Source organism: Archocentrus centrarchus, chromosome 14 (genome assembly GCF_007364275.1).
Source record: "Archocentrus centrarchus isolate MPI-CPG fArcCen1 chromosome 14, fArcCen1, whole genome shotgun sequence".
Taxonomy (NCBI): Eukaryota; Metazoa; Chordata; class Actinopteri; order Cichliformes; family Cichlidae; genus Archocentrus; species Archocentrus centrarchus.
In genome coordinates, this window is record NC_044359.1 from 32,878,736 (window position 1) to 32,894,431 (window position 15,696).

General features: G+C 40.3%; 1 protein-coding gene across 1 annotated transcript; it reads left to right on the top strand.

Moving 5' to 3' along the window:
• The first annotated feature begins 1,184 nt into the window (after nucleotides 1-1,184).
• mogat2 (monoacylglycerol O-acyltransferase 2) lies at nucleotides 1,185-14,181 on the top strand. The gene is made up of 6 exons (XM_030746926.1): nucleotides 1,185-1,357; nucleotides 2,686-2,864; nucleotides 12,254-12,458; nucleotides 12,597-12,771; nucleotides 13,038-13,237; nucleotides 13,593-14,181. The coding sequence occupies exons 1-6, from the start codon at nucleotides 1,264-1,266 to the stop codon at nucleotides 13,745-13,747; spliced, it is 1,008 nt and encodes a 335-aa protein (XP_030602786.1). The 5' UTR covers nucleotides 1,185-1,263; the 3' UTR covers nucleotides 13,748-14,181.
• Nucleotides 14,182-15,696: the final 1,515 nt, after the last annotated feature.

The window sequence follows — 15,696 nt, forward strand, 5'->3', positions numbered from 1 at the left end:
AACAACTTTTAAAAAAATGTCATTCATTGTATAATCATAAAAATATAAAAGCAAAACACCAATGTTACAGTTTTGTTTTGATATGAAAGAGGGTTTTGAATAAAGGAAGGTATTATATTATTCCTTCTTTATATTCTGTAAGATAAAGCCCATTAAAGCCATCACAATACTCATTAAATAGGCCACTGATTCATGCAAAATTTCCTCTGTGACAGAGCATATCCGTTATTTGCAGACAGCGATAAAGACGATACGTGAATAATGCCGACTCCCTGCATGCCCTAAGGGCCTGCTAGAAATTGGACTTCAGTCTCTAAGACATCAGAGAGGCACGAGGCATGCCTAAAAGGAGGAGTTCTTACAATGAAATCTGACAGCTCATTTGAGAAGCAATATACTGCAGCTGTTAAGCTGAACAGGCATGACTATTGCTTCTTATTTTATTGTATTTACTTTTATTATTTGTTAGTGGGTGCAAGTAAAACATTAACTGTCTGAGTGTAGGAGATCAAAGTGTTAATGAGGTAATTAAGGTAGATAAGCCCTGAATAAATTAATAATTTATGAAGATGTAATCAAAGGGTAGAATAGAGAAGAAAGCCAATCAAACCCACTGACCCAGCAAATGTCACCCCAACACACAGTAATGAGAAAACAGATAACGTGCATGGATCACAGTCCTCTCAGTGTCTGTCTCAGGGTGTTGCTTTGTGATGCAATGCATGATCTGAATGGTTGGCTTTATTTTCTTACCTATTTTTACTTCATCCACACCTCGGATAATTCCTCTGATGATTAAACTGTGTGTTTACCACACGCGGACCTTGTTACTGGCCTGTCCAAACTAGGTGTGTTTTCCATTCGCCTTACCTTTTGGAAATGAGCTTTTAAGTATTTTCTGCAGCACTGACAGAGAGCTCACGTGATAAGAATTGTGTCTGCCTCTAATGAATATTTACAGTTGCATGGCTGCTCAACCAGATGGAGTCTTCATAGATATAAAGACTTAGATTGCATATAGCATGATCATTTCAACTGACAACAGCAGGAAATCTGAGCAGTGTAGTACTTGCATGGTCAAAAGTCAGATTGTGTAGATATGGATTGGCAAATCAAAGTCTGCACTGAGTTTCTGAGATAAGCCAGTCAATAGGAAGTGATGGTGAAGAGGTGACAAAGGCAGACTTTGGACCTCCTTCACTCGCCCTTCTCCTTTGCCTCCACTGCAGTGTCTTGATTTATTTTTCTTCTCCTGTTGAAAACATGAAGATTGATTTTGCCCCCATGGACATACCTCTCCAGAGGAGACTGCAGACTGCCATGGTCCTGCAGTGGGTCTTTTCCTTCATTGGCCTGGGTGAGTGATGATTTTTAAATGGGGAAACCTGGAAATGATGGATGGATGGAAGCACAGGTCTGCTAAAGGTTTTCTCTGGCAGAATTTCAGTGATTTCTCTACTTTTAGGATCAATAAAGATTTTCATATTTTTATCCTCATTATTTTGAAACACGCTTGTTTATCTGCTTTTGATAAAGTAAAAGTTAAGGTTAAACAGAGAGAGCCATTGTTACAAGTGAATTGAATTCCTGCGTGGCCAGAAGAGGGAGCCAGAGAGAAGAACAAGTCAGTTCATGTCACGCATCTGCTGCTTTTGCCATACTGGGAAACAACGCTGTACTGATGGCTTCCAAGCTTTTATTCGGACACACCCACACAGCCCTGTCAATGTTTGCAGTAACTTTAAAAAAGATGTTATTAACTGTAAATTAAAGGGGATATTTTTATAAGGTGTTTTATTTTCATGTAAAACAATCCTGGAGTTGTTTATGCCTTTTTCCCAGTAGGTCTGGTCAAGCTTGCATTTCTACATCTGGCCCTCTGAGTGGCAGACTCTCCCCGTTATTTATGCATCTCTTGTCACTGCTGATTTAACTTTTCACAAACTCTCTGCTGCAGCAGGAGATACAGCTCATTTAGCTTTAGGAGATGTGTCTGTCATAGCTAGTGTTTCATTCACCTTTGTGACAGTATCCACACTAAACGCTGGCTTTGCCTTATTTGTCTTCATACTAAATTTTTAGCCCTTTTTCAACAGGAGAGATTAAAACTCTTGTTTCAAGTGTCCAAGAAAGCAACAATAACAAGAGTGATAAGAAACATACAAATATAAATCATGATTGCAACACTTTAATATGTATCTGTAAATTTGTAACAGACTTCATTGCAGTATAGCCATTATTAAAGGAGACCCATTAAGCTCGTTTACAGCTCTATCTTTTTCTTAGGCCCTAATAGAGCAGTTCTTAAATTTAACCCTCACTTCAGCTGTCTGAGATAAAGTATTTTAGCTGCTTCATTCCTCCTTTTACACCAACTTTCTTCCAATTAAGAAAAAAGTTTTGAACATTGACTGATAAGAGTGATTGTTTCGATGTATTGATGCTGTATGGTTCTTGAAAGGAAGTTTCATAACTGAGATACATGCAAGGCTCTGAAACAGTCTCTCCTTGAATTGATTCCAAATCATGCAGCCATTCCTAATTCGAGGCTAAGACACAGCTCTCCATATAGTTTCCATTCATTTAGTGTCTGTTGTATTAGTGATGTCAGTGAACCCATAATACCTGTGTTATTCTTGCTTAATTCTTGCTGCTGCTCACTACATAATGTCTTTCTCTCCACAGCACCCACCTGCATCTTCGTCTTCTTTTACCTGCTCTTCACTCGCTTCTGGCTCATCAGTGTGCTGTATGCTGTCTGGTGGTACTTTGACTATGACACTCCTGCACGTGGAGGCCGCAGGGTGCCCTTCTTGTGCGGCCTCAAACTATGGGAGTACATGCGGGATTACTTCCCCATCAAGGTGAGAGGTTTGCTTGTGCTGTGTGCATGCTTTAAAGGGGCAGGGGCAGGAGCAGCTCCTGTTGAGTTAAAGTAGCTATTGTTAGTGGAGAAGCAGTCTTAGATGTCAGCCAGTAAATTATGAACTCACCATCCATATTCAATGTGAACATGTGATGTCTGTTAGAGCTGCTTAAACAAACATTACCCAGTGATCCAGGATATAATCTAACAGATTTATGATGAGATGAGCTCTGCAGGTTTCTTGTCTATTCACTCACTTTTAAGGTCAATTTCAAATAAATAAACTGAAACTGGTGTAAATAAAACGGCACTGCTATGCTGAGCCCTGAACCTACATCACAAACTCCTCTCTTTCATTCATTGTGCCCTCTTGTGACCACGCATGAGTAGTACTCTGTCTACACAACCATGAAAATGACTCCTGGCTTTTCAGCATGAGCAGTGTTTTATATTGGCTGTCAACTAATAGTAATAATAATAATAATAAAAATATGTCAAATAACTGCAGAGCACCATGTCTGGTGGAATTCACAGAGAAGAGAACCTCTATCAACAACATCCGCCTCATTACATGGACAGACTTCTTCTCCCTGGTCATGACCGATACTTTGGACCGAGCTGATAAGACAAACAATTAAGCTGTTGCTGTTTTGGCACAAGCCCTGTGTAAATGTTCATAAACACTTCCTAAAAGCCATTTATATTGAATTCTTTAAAATTACTTTTAATGTTTATGTCACTGAAATCTATAATTTCACAAACCTGCTTGTTTTTTTCACAAGAAGTATCAGAAAGAGACAAACTGAGGAGGGTGTGTGGGTGTGTGTGTGTGTTTGTGTGTGTGTGCGCACGCGCGCGCGCGCGCGTGTGCTTTTGGCAAGAAAGTGAAGCCAGATGTGTCAGTTTGGACCTACTTGCAGTGCTGTAAGTGGTCATATCTGGGTTTAAGTAGCCCTCAGAGCCACGCGTGAAAACACAAAAGAAATTGACTGATATATTTGTTTACGTCATTGGCTGTTATTGACCTGTTACAGGTGATTTTTACTTCCTACAAACCTGCATCAGCTCCAGAAACCTGTAACACAGTAAACCAAATTGACCCGTTAAGCTGACCACTGTAAAATTATCAGATATTGGTCATCTATATCATTTTGGAGCAGTCAAAAAAAAAAATGCAGTGTAATACTTGGGGCTCCTGGGGTGAGAAAGCTCTTAGAGGGCTCATGTCAGAATGAAACAGACTGAAGTTTATACATAAAAGAAAAAAAATATTTTGCTTCAAAGTGAAGTCTGCCCAGCATCATCTGACTGTATGCCACATTGGGCATGAAACAAGAAATCCCTGTAAGAGTAAAGAGAAGCTGTGTTATTCAAAGGCTCCTAATTCCTTTCCCCACCGTTTCTAATACACCGTCACCAGCTTGGACTGAAAGCTCACCAGCTGATGTGCGAGTGTCTTAGTTTCTAAGAGGACGAAAATACATTTAGACAAGACGCTGACGCAAATTCACATGAAACTGATGACACTTGGAGAGCGCATATGTTGTCGTTTTCAGGCTACAAATGTATTTTTGTGTCTTGATTGCTGTAAACTACACAGTGAGATAAACAGTTGTGCTGATCGGCTTTTGACAATCCAGATTTTGTGTATCTCGATCCTTTCAGAGCCTTCCAGAAGAATTTCAGGGACCTGTACAACAGAGCCAGGCTGGCTGTTTCCCTTTGCTTGTCTTTACACTACAGTTTCCCTCCTGTAGCTCCAGAGTTAAAAAGATTCCCATATGACTGAGTTTTGAATCAAAATGTTTTCAGCAGTCACAGCCTAGCATATAGATGTAATGAGTCTTTAAGTTTATTGGTAGATGATGAAGAATTAGGTAGAGCAAGGAAAGGCAGTCCCGTCCTCATTTTATGTTTTCTTCTCATGTATTTGTTTGCTTCTAATATCTCTGGTTTCATGCATTTCTGCAGAAAAAAAGAGACTGTAACTGGATTCAAACTGCTGGTTCCCGCACACCACCACCAAATACCTGTCCCAAAGCTGGAACTGTTGTTGTCCGTGGTGTTAATAATGGGCTTTGTTCCAAGAAATATGGGGATGATTCTCACATGCCGCTCACAGATTTTATCTGCCATGATCGTATTTCCACAAAACTTACATCAGATTTCTCTGTGGTAAATGGTAAATTGACTAGCTCTTATATAGCGCTTTTCTACTCAGTCAGAGCACTCAAAGCGCTTACATTCATCTATTAATACTTTTCCACCAATGCAGGTCAGCAGTGGGGCTAGTTCCACTTTGGAAACTATTTCAAAAAGTAAACACTTATTCTTTTGATCCAGTTCACTTGAAAACTACCTTGGCAGGGATGATAGCAACACAGATTATGTCATGATGACAGTCTCGTGACTTGCTTATATAAGGACAAACATGTTACTTGTTTTGCATCCTACATGTGATCTATGACAAAAAATTTCTGAAAAATCATTAGAACCTGTGTGAATGCAGTCTTATTCAAGAGTAATAAAGAATAAAAATAAAATATTACTGGAAAAACTGTATCAAATGTATGAAATTGGCTCTGAGAAGATAGTATTGCCCAATAAAAGCGAAGTGTTTTCTTCAGTATGACTCTCATGCACAGATCAGAGAAGGGAATGCTTATTTTTTAGATAGAGGACAATACAAAACAAAATACAGCATGGAACTTTTCACTTGTCATGCTTAGTGTCTCTTCAGACATTACAGAAGAATATCACTAAGTTTGTAAGGATTGATCAAACACCCAGTTGCTCATAATTTACCCCCCAAACAGCAAGATAATCTGCATAAACTCAATGAAGCTCCTGCCCAGTGACAAACAAATGAAGAGGTTTTTAGCTTTGGATGAAGTTGAAGAGAAGGTTTGCTGTGTCTCCCAGCACAGTCTCAGAGCACAGAGGAGCTTTCAGGAGACCGGCAGTTAGGAGAGCTGGACAGGAAGGCCCTTAACCCATCAGCAGGACCATTATCTGCTCCACTGTGCAAAGAGTAACAGGATGAGCACTACCAGAGCTACAAAATCCAGCAGCCACTGGTGTGAATGTGTCTAATCAAACAATCAGAAACAGATTTCATGAGGGTGGCCTGAGGGCCTGAAGTCGTCTAGTGGGCCCTATGCTTACTGCCTGGCACCGTGGAGCCTGATTGGCATTTGCCATAGAATACCAGAATTGACAGGTCCACCACTGGCACCCTTCACTTTTCACAGATGAGAGCAGGTTCACCCTGAGCACATGTGACAGACATCTTGGAGAAGCTGTAGAGAACGTTATGCTGCCTGTGACATTGTTCAGCATGACCGGTTTGGTGGTGGGTCAGTGATAGTCAGGGGAGGCGTATCCAACTCTTTGACCTTCCTGCTGAGTGACAAATACATGGCAGCACACAAGATCGTCACTTGAACTTTTATATAAACTACAGAGAGCTGCCCTGGACACTTACCACCTTTATAAATGAAGATATTACTCAGTACTAGTTAATACTAACTCTGAATGCTAGCTACTGCAAATTAATATGTGAATCATTGAAGGGGTACTCCATTAGTTTTGAACATGTTGCACATGTTTTTATGGAAACATGATTCAACTGCAGCAGGTTACACCCCAAAAAAATTTCATCACTTGACCCCTGTAGGACGAAGTAATAGGAAAATCCACATTTTACCGGTTTACAGTGATGCCTCCACACTGAATAATATTATATTTACTTTTGCGCTTTTATTTTGTAGTAGCGCATTCAGTGATCAAAACTTTATTGATTCATTTCAATTCAATTCAATTCAATTTTATTTATATAGCGCTAAATCACAACAAACAGTCGCCTCAAGGCGCTTTGTATTGTGGGTAAAGACCCTACAATAATACAGAGAAAACCCAACAGTCAAAATGACCCCCTATGAGCAGCACTTGGCGACAGTGGAAAGGAAAAACTCCCTTTTAACAGGAAGAAACCTCCAGCAGAACCAGGCTCAGGGAGGGGCAGTCATCTGCCGCGACCGGTTGGGCTGAGGGGAGAGAAAGACATGCTGTGGAAGAGAGCCAGAGATTAATATCAATTAATGACTAAATGCAGAGTGGAGTATAAACAAAGTAAATAAGGTGAATGAAAAGAAACAGTGCATTATGTGAACCCCCCAGCAGACTAGGCCTATAGCAGCATAACTAAGGGATGGTTCAGGGTCACCTGATCCAGCCCTAACTATATATAGGCTTGATCAAAAAGGAAAGTTTTAAGCCTAATCTTAAAAATAGAGAGGGTGTCTGTCTCCCGAATCCAAGCTGGAAGCTGGTTCCACAGAAGAGGCGCCTGAAAGCTGAAGGCTCTGCCTCCCATTCTACTCTTAAGTATCCTAGGAACCACAAGTAAGCCAGCAGTCTGAGAGCGAAGTGCTCTATTGGGGTGATATGGTACTATGAGGTCTTTGAGATAAGATGGTGTCTGATTATTCAAGACCTTGTATGTGAGGAGAAGGATTTTAAATTCTATTCTAGATTTAACAGGGAGCCAATGAAGAGAAGCCAATATGGGAGAAATCTGCTCTCTCTTTCTAGTCCCTGTCAGTACTCTAGCTGCAGCATTTTGGATCAGCTGAAGGCTTTTCAGGGAGCTTTTAGGACAGCCTGATAATAATGAATTACAATAGTCCACCCTAGAAGTAATAAACGCATGAATTAGCTTTTCAGCATCAGTCTGAGAAAGGATGTTTCTAATTTTAGAAATATTGCGCAAATGCAAAAAAGCGGTCCTACATATTTGTTTAATATGTGCATTGAAGGACATATCCTGGTCAAAAATGACTCCAAGATTTCTCACAGTGTTACTGGAGGCCAAAGTAATGCCATCCAGAGTAAGTATCTGGTTAGACACCATGTTTCTAAGATTTGTGGGGCCGAGTACAAGAATTTCAGATTTATCTGAATTTAGAAGCAGGAAATTAGAGGTCATCCAGGCCTTAATATCTTTAAGACATTCCTGCAGTTGAATTAATTGATGTGTGTCATCTGGCTTCATTGATAGGTAAAGCTGAGTATCATCTGCATAACAATGAAAATTGATGCAGTGCTTTCTAATAATACTGCCTAAGGGAAGCATGTATAATGTAAATAGAATTGGTCCTAGCACAGAACCCTGTGGAACTCCATAATTAACCTTAGTGTGTGAAGAAGACTCCCCATTTACATGAACAAATTGGAATCTATTAGATAAATATGATTCAAACCACTGCAGTGCAGTACCTTTAATACCTATAATATGCTCTAATCTCTGTAATAAAATGTTATGGTCAACAGTATCAAAAGCTGCACTGAGGTCCAACAGGACAAGAACAGAGATGAGTCCACTGTCAGAGGCTCTAAGAAGATCATTTGTAACCTTCACTAATGCTGTTTCTGTACTGTGATGAATTCTAAAACCTGACTGAAACTCTTCAAATAAACCGTTCCTCTGCAGATGATCAGTTAGCTGTTTTACAACTACTCTTTCAAGAATCTTTGAGAGAAAAGGAGGGTTGGAGATTGGCCTATAATTAGCTAAGACAGCTGGGTCAAGTGATGGCTTTTTAAGCAGAGGTTTAATTACAGCCACCTTGAAGGTCTGTGGTACATAGCCAACTAATAAAGACTGATTGATCATTTTTAAGATTGGCGCATCAATAATTGGAAAGACTTCTTTGAACAGTCTAGTAGGAATGGGATCTAATAAACATGTTGCTGGTTTGGAGGAAGTAACTATTGAAGTTAACTCAAAAAGATCAATTGGAGCGAAAGAGTCTAAACAAATACCAGCAGTGCTGAAAGCAGCCAAACATGAAGAATAATCTTTGAGATGGTTATGAATAATTTTTTCTCTAATGTCTAAAATTTTATTTGTAAAAAAATCCATGAAGTCACTACTAGTTAAAGTGAAAGGAATACCCGGCTCTACAGAGCTCTGACTCTTTGTCAGCCTGGCTACAGTGCTGAAAACAAACCTGGGGTTGTTCTTATTTTCTTCAATTAATGATGAGTAGTAAGATGTCCTAGCTTTACGGAGGGCTTTTTTATAGAGCCCTCCGTTGATCTGTTGTTTGATAGAAAATGTAGTCTCTGGAGCTTGAAAAAAGCGAGTGGACTGATCTCTCATCCAAAAGGCTTCTTCAGTTCTAAAACCAAATGGTGGAGAGTCCCAGGTAATTAAACCCCAGTGGGGGGGTTGTCCCCTGTAGGTGTTTGTTGGTCCACTATTATTCATGTGCATAATCACATGGGCCAAGGTGTGAAAGAATGTGTGGGTCATTACAATGAGACCTCGCCCCACTCTATCAAGTGAGGTCATCTACACTCAGCTGTACATCATTTTTGCAAAGTTACTTTGCATATTTTATAAAATGAAAAGCAATACTTTTCTTTCACACAACTTGCAGCTTTCATCCAAAGTAAAATCCACATTAATATTCAAATCAGGGTCATTTTTGACTCTGATTTTAAAATATTAAACACAGAATCACTGAGCCCAGAGATGGAACCTTTCCAGCATATCCTGAGTCTGCCCTAGGGTCTCCTCCTGGTACGACATGCCTGAAACACCTATGAGGCACCCAGGAGTCATCCTGCACAGATACCCATACTGAACAAACTCCTCCCCCTATCTCTAAGAGACAGCCCAGACATAGTTTAGAGGAAACTCATTTCTGCTTGTATCCAAATCAAATTTTTTCAGTCAATACCCAAAGCTAATGATCATAGGTCAGGGTTGGAGCCATAAACCAACAGCTTCAAAGTCAGCACTCTCTTCACCAAAACAGACTGGTACAACACTAAACTGTCTGTCAATTTCCTGCTCCTCTCGCCCCTCAACTCAAGAGCAAAACCCTGAGAAAGTCCTTCACTTGGAACAGCAACTCATGCCTGACCTGGAGTGGGTACTCCAGCCTTTTTCAGCTGAGAACAGTGGACTCAGACTTGGAGATGCTAATTCCCATTCATCTGTTTCACACTCAGCTGCAAACTGCCCCAGTGTGAGCTGGGGGTCATGTCTCGATGAAGCCAACGGAACCACATCATCTGCAAAAAGCAGAGTCGAGATCCTGAGAGTACCATACCCTCTACACTCCACAACCTGGCCATGCCTAGAAATTCTGTCCATATGCATTATGAAATTGAATCAGTGACAAAGGGCAGCCCTGGAGGACACTAGCACCTACTGGCAACAAGTCTGACTTACTTACTGACTGGCAATGGGAGCCAAGCTCTCACTATGACTGTACATGTGAGAAAGGGCTAAAAGCAGGTGAAGCTAATTAAACACAACAAGGAGTTATAGCACTACGTTTGCTTCATGCTTTGTTCAGGGCATGCTGGCATATGACAGGAGGAGCAAACAGCTGCTACCTTCCTGTTTGTGGTTCAAAGGTTACACTTTGTCAATTAGGTCTTCCAGCTGAGCTTTGGATAATCATATCAGCAGGTGTTTTCCTCAATACTAAGATGGTTATAGCTGCTCACAGTGGGGCTCGCAATGTAGCAGTATCATCTCATCTTTTCATGTGAGCCATGACCAGGACATGCCCCAGCATGTCTGATAACTTCCACTCTGGGAAGTTCCCGATCTAGAGTGTCCCTGCTCACCAAGATACTGTGTGATACTTTAGGACTCATGGCAGACATTAACTGAATAAATAATCCAAGTTATTGAGACTGGATCAGTGGAAGTGGATGCTTTTGACTGGGGTCAGAAAAAAAAAAAAAAAAAAAGCAGAAACTGAAAACAATGATGTCACATCATCAGGATCAAATTGACAAAGTGATAAAAAAACAAAACTGGAATGACAGACAAACACCTGTGCGATATGACAAAAACATACCAGCGGGGGTCTGCACGAACCCAGTTGGCAGGATGAGGGTTAAAATGTGTGCCAAGAACACTTTGAAATATTGTCCTGGTACAGTTGGCATCATTTGGAAACTTGAAGCCTGCATTGCACAGACTCTGCAATACATTGGACAATGATGACATTACTGAGCAGACAATGTCAACTGACAGCTGTGCAGACATATTAGAAAATAATCACAATCTGGAAAACTTTGGCAATCCCTGCAGGGAAACTGTGGTAGAACAATTGCTAAACTTCAGGAAAAAGAGGAGAAATTATGTAACTGGAGGGATGGAGTCACTGCAACATTTTTAGTCTCTGGCTGAAAAGCCTTCTGGGGGTTAGCCTTAATACTTTGTAGAGGGTAGGAGATGCTCTTTATGATGAGGACTTTTGACAACATTTTTCTCTACACAATTGCATACAGATTTCCCAGCTCCATACGTGTTATAGCAGGAAATATGTGCTATATTGAAGAAAAATATCTAGAAACAGACAGTTTAGGCAGTTTGGAGAAAAACTGTTTCTTTGTCAAAGTTGATAATCTGAAATAGGTCAGTTAACCAGCACCAGGGTTTTTATAACATATTAATTAAAAACAAAGTTTAAATTCTAAACTGATGTTTAAAAATTGAGGTATTAAAAGTTTTGTTTTAAAATATTGCCATGAGTCTGAGTCTGATTATGGTTCTTGAACCTGCATTTTCCCATTTAGTTATGATTCTCACTTCCTGTTTTATTTTGGTAGTTACTTGTCTTTAGTATTTTGCATTTAATTTTACTTCCCCTCTGTCTCACTGTCTTGATCATCTGCACCTGTGTCTTGTTTTCACTGCTGTGTCTGCTTCCTTGTGTGTGTGTATCCATAGTGCCGTCTTGCCCTCAGTCCTTTGTCTGTGTCTGCTAACCTACCATTGTGTGCCTTTTGCCTTGTCTATGGGATTTATGTTGCCATTTTAAACTCTTCTTCATCTATCTAAATAAAGGTTTTGTTTACCCCATCAGCCTTTGAGTCTGCATTTTGGTTCCATCTCTGTGCTATTCATGACAAATATGACCAGATCTATTAAACCAAACTTGCAATCAACACTATACATGTGAGCATATTCCTACCATCATTTCCTGCATAAAACCAGGCAATTTCAAAAGTTTCATATACAGTATTTGTTCTTGCCAGTGTAGCTGTGAAATTCATACTGAACAAAGTCCTGAGGCCACAGGCAGGGGAGATGAGAGAAGGTTCAGGGGGTCAAAGACATTGTGTTGAAACTGAGATATGCACATGTTTGGACTGCAGCCAGGAGGGCCACTGCAGCACAAAGGCCAGCAAAGCTCTCAGGCTGATGAGTAGTAAACTATTTACCATTACCAACTATTTACCAACTATTGACTCTGGTGCCCATTACAGTCCAGAGTATATGTGTGCATACTCTGCCCTGTGTGTTTACATCTACTGTATTTTCAAAGCAAAAATCAAGTCTTTTCTTCCCTTCAGTTGGTGAAGACAGCTGACTTGGACCCCAAGCACAACTACATTCTTGGCTTCCACCCTCATGGTGTGCTGGTGGCAGGAGCCTTTACCAACTTCTGCACCTACTCTACAGGCTTCAGACAGCTGTTTCCAGGGATCACCAGCTACCTGCTCATGTTGCCTCTTTGGTTCAGAGCTCCATTCTTTAGAGACTTCATCATGTGTGCAGGTGGGAGCCACAGAAATTTCAAGCAGTTTTCTCACTCCACTGTCCCTTTAGCTCAACATTCAGGCTTCATTTTTTATGTATGTCAAAATAAACATGCTGTATTTTATCACTTTTTTTTTTTCTTTTACAACATTGCAGGACTCATTCCTTCAGACAAAGACAGTGCTAGTTATCCATTCTACAACAAAAAAGGTGGCAATGCTATCGTAATAGCTGTTGGAGGGGCACCAGAGGCCCTCGATGCCCACCCAGGCACCTACAATGTATTATTAGCCCATAAGAAAGGCTTCATCAAAATGGCCATGGAGTATGGGTAAGATCAGACAGCCCCGAAGGAACGAGAAAGGTTTTCTGCTCCATCTACGTGGTTTTGCTCATTAAAATGCTTGTAGCTATCTATTCATTTCAGGGGTTTTTGCAGCTTGAGTGTGGCCTCCTGAAACAGAAACTTATTCAAGACACTTGCATGGAATTTCCTGGGAAAGCACATATTCTGTTATGAGATAAATTCAAAATAAGAAACTGATAAAACAGAATTTGTTCAACCATCAAACAACCTTTTTGTTGTTGTTGTTTTAGAGCTCATCTGGTACCAGTTTTCTCTTTTGGGGAGAATGATGTGTATGATCAAGTGGAAAACCTGAGGGGAACCTGGCTTCGATGGTTACAGGAAAACCTACAAAAGATCATGGGTATCTCTCTTCCTCTCTTCCATGCACGAGGCATTTTCCAGTACTCCTTCGGCCTTATGCCCTACAGGAAACCCATCCATACAGTAGGTGAGTAAGCTGCTTTATTCGTTCATCACTGCATGCAGCTGGATTGACACTCTGTGCAAAGGTGTCTATTAACACTCTAAATGCTTCCTGTAGTTTATAGATATCATGCGGCATGCAAAAACACACGGTAAAGTGTCATTGCATTTCTGCGTTTCCCAACAAGTTTTCAACTTTGGGAGAAGCGTTTGGTGTTACCGAGTTCAGTTAATACAGATACAGAGCCAGAGTTGCTGTAAGAACAAACACACTGGTCTGTCCTTTGTAACTGGCTGGCCTGCAGTCCTCACAGTCAGTAAACACGTCTCAAACTGTAAACCAAATAAAGTAAATAAGGCTCTTTGTCACATCTATGCAGTTGGACGGCCAATTAAAGTGGAGAAGAAAGAGAAGCCAACTGCAGAGGATCTTGATGCCCTCCACCAGCTGTATATGGATGAACTCAGCAATCTGTTTGACGAGCACAAAGCCAACTACGGGGTGGACAAAGACGCTCACCTGAACTTTGTCTAAGCTGGACCAAGGATTGGGTGGAATTGAGCACCTATTTATTTGTAACGCTCTGGTGCTGCAGGTTCACATCATTTTACCGTTTCACCAGCGCTGTACAACTGCTCACAGCTGATCTGTTAACTAAAGACAAAGTTATTGTTTGTACACCCACACGTCCTGCTCCATCTGTTCAACTCCACCGCAGGTTTCCACTTAAAAATGCAAGTGGGAGGGGAGCTGGTGTAGCTCACTGGGCGAACTGTGCTCCTTAAGGCTATCGCAGCGGTATGGGTTCAAATCTGTCCTGAGGACATACACGTCTTCCTCTCGATCGCTCTCTCAATTTTCCTGTCTTCTCTCCACTGTCCTGTGTCAATACAGGCTAAGCAGCCCAAAAAATGTGAGTGCGACAGGCTGCCTTTTAAGTCTTAAATGAAAGAATTTCATATGTTCTTCTAGCACATTAAAATTCATCTTTAAACCATTGTAATGTGTTTGGTTCATTTGGATTTTTACTTCTTTGGAAACAATAAGCTGTTTGCGTGATCCCACAAATCTGTTTCAACATGTATTTCACATCTACTAAAGACATCAAGTCTTACTTTTCTAGTTTTAGCTCTCAGAGACTGCACACTGCAGAGTCAGCTGATACTATAGCTGCATTTCTTCAAAAACTGAATTTAATGAGTCAAACAATTCTCTTTGAAATTAGTGTCCATTCCTAATTAGGCTCAATAAAATAATCAAAAAAAAAAAAAAAGAGAAAGTTTCTTGAAATAAGTGGATTCCACTCGGTTTCTGTGTTTATTTAGATTTCGATTATCAACAATTTGACAACTCAGTGTTACTTTAAGAAGCTAATTGAGGGCCACACATCTAACACTCAGTTAGGTGCCATTTTTAGACACCACCTGTATTTGCTAATGGTTCATTTGGCTATGATGGCTAGAACAGAAGGAAAATGCTCCCTTGATCTTGATGGACTGTGAACTGAAATGTGAACAAAATGTCTCCGTGATTGGCACGTGGGCCACGCTTTAAGAACCTTGGATTTAGACTGTTGCCCGTCCTCTAGGGCTCCATGTGAAATTGTCAGATGTTGCATCTAAAGCATTGGAATTTGTGCAAGACCTGACACTTTCTCAAATAGAGTCATAGGTTGAAGCTGGATTGCAAAATCATATAGAGACACTGTCAAAAAAAAAAAAAAAAGCCTGAGCTGCAGGATTCATTTTGTATTTTAAACAATTAACTGTGCACAGTCAAAGCAAAAATCATTGGAAGTTTCCTTCTTTTATCTCCAGAGATGCAAAAATAGAATTAAAGAAGTCTTCAAACATTACTGGTTAATTTTAAGTTACATTTATGAAGTTAAGGTTATGATTTAGATTCCAAGACCTTCATTCATCATGGATGTTGTTAATACTGACACATTGAGTTAAAGGATCCACACACATCTTCCTCTTTTGCTACATTTGAGGAAATCTTCCCTTTACTTTGTGGAGGAAAGTTTCTGTAGATGAGAAAATCAATGTCACTCTCACATCTGTTAGTTACTGTGCAGCTACAGCTGGGAGACTAACAAATGTGGGAAAGTGGGCCGAATCCCAGCTTCTTCTTTTATACTTGTTTTATTTTTAATGTATTAAGCAACCAAGACTGCTTTGTTAGTGACTTTAAGAGGAGTAGGTTTACAGCTTTTTTAAAAACTCTGTAGTTTTCCAAAGCTAACCATCTCCTGGAGTCATTTTTAATTGTTGGCAGGGAATCATACATGTATATTCCCAAAAACATTCCTTTGGTGTCTGCCTTTCAGGTCATCAGTCTGAGACAGAAACAAGAAAGAACACTTCTCACTGATCATTTAAATATATTTTTATTACTGAGACATGTGACAATAAATAGGAGTCTGTGTGATTTACTGTATCATTAGATCTCAATCACAGGTTAAAGGGTCAGTGTCCGTTTGT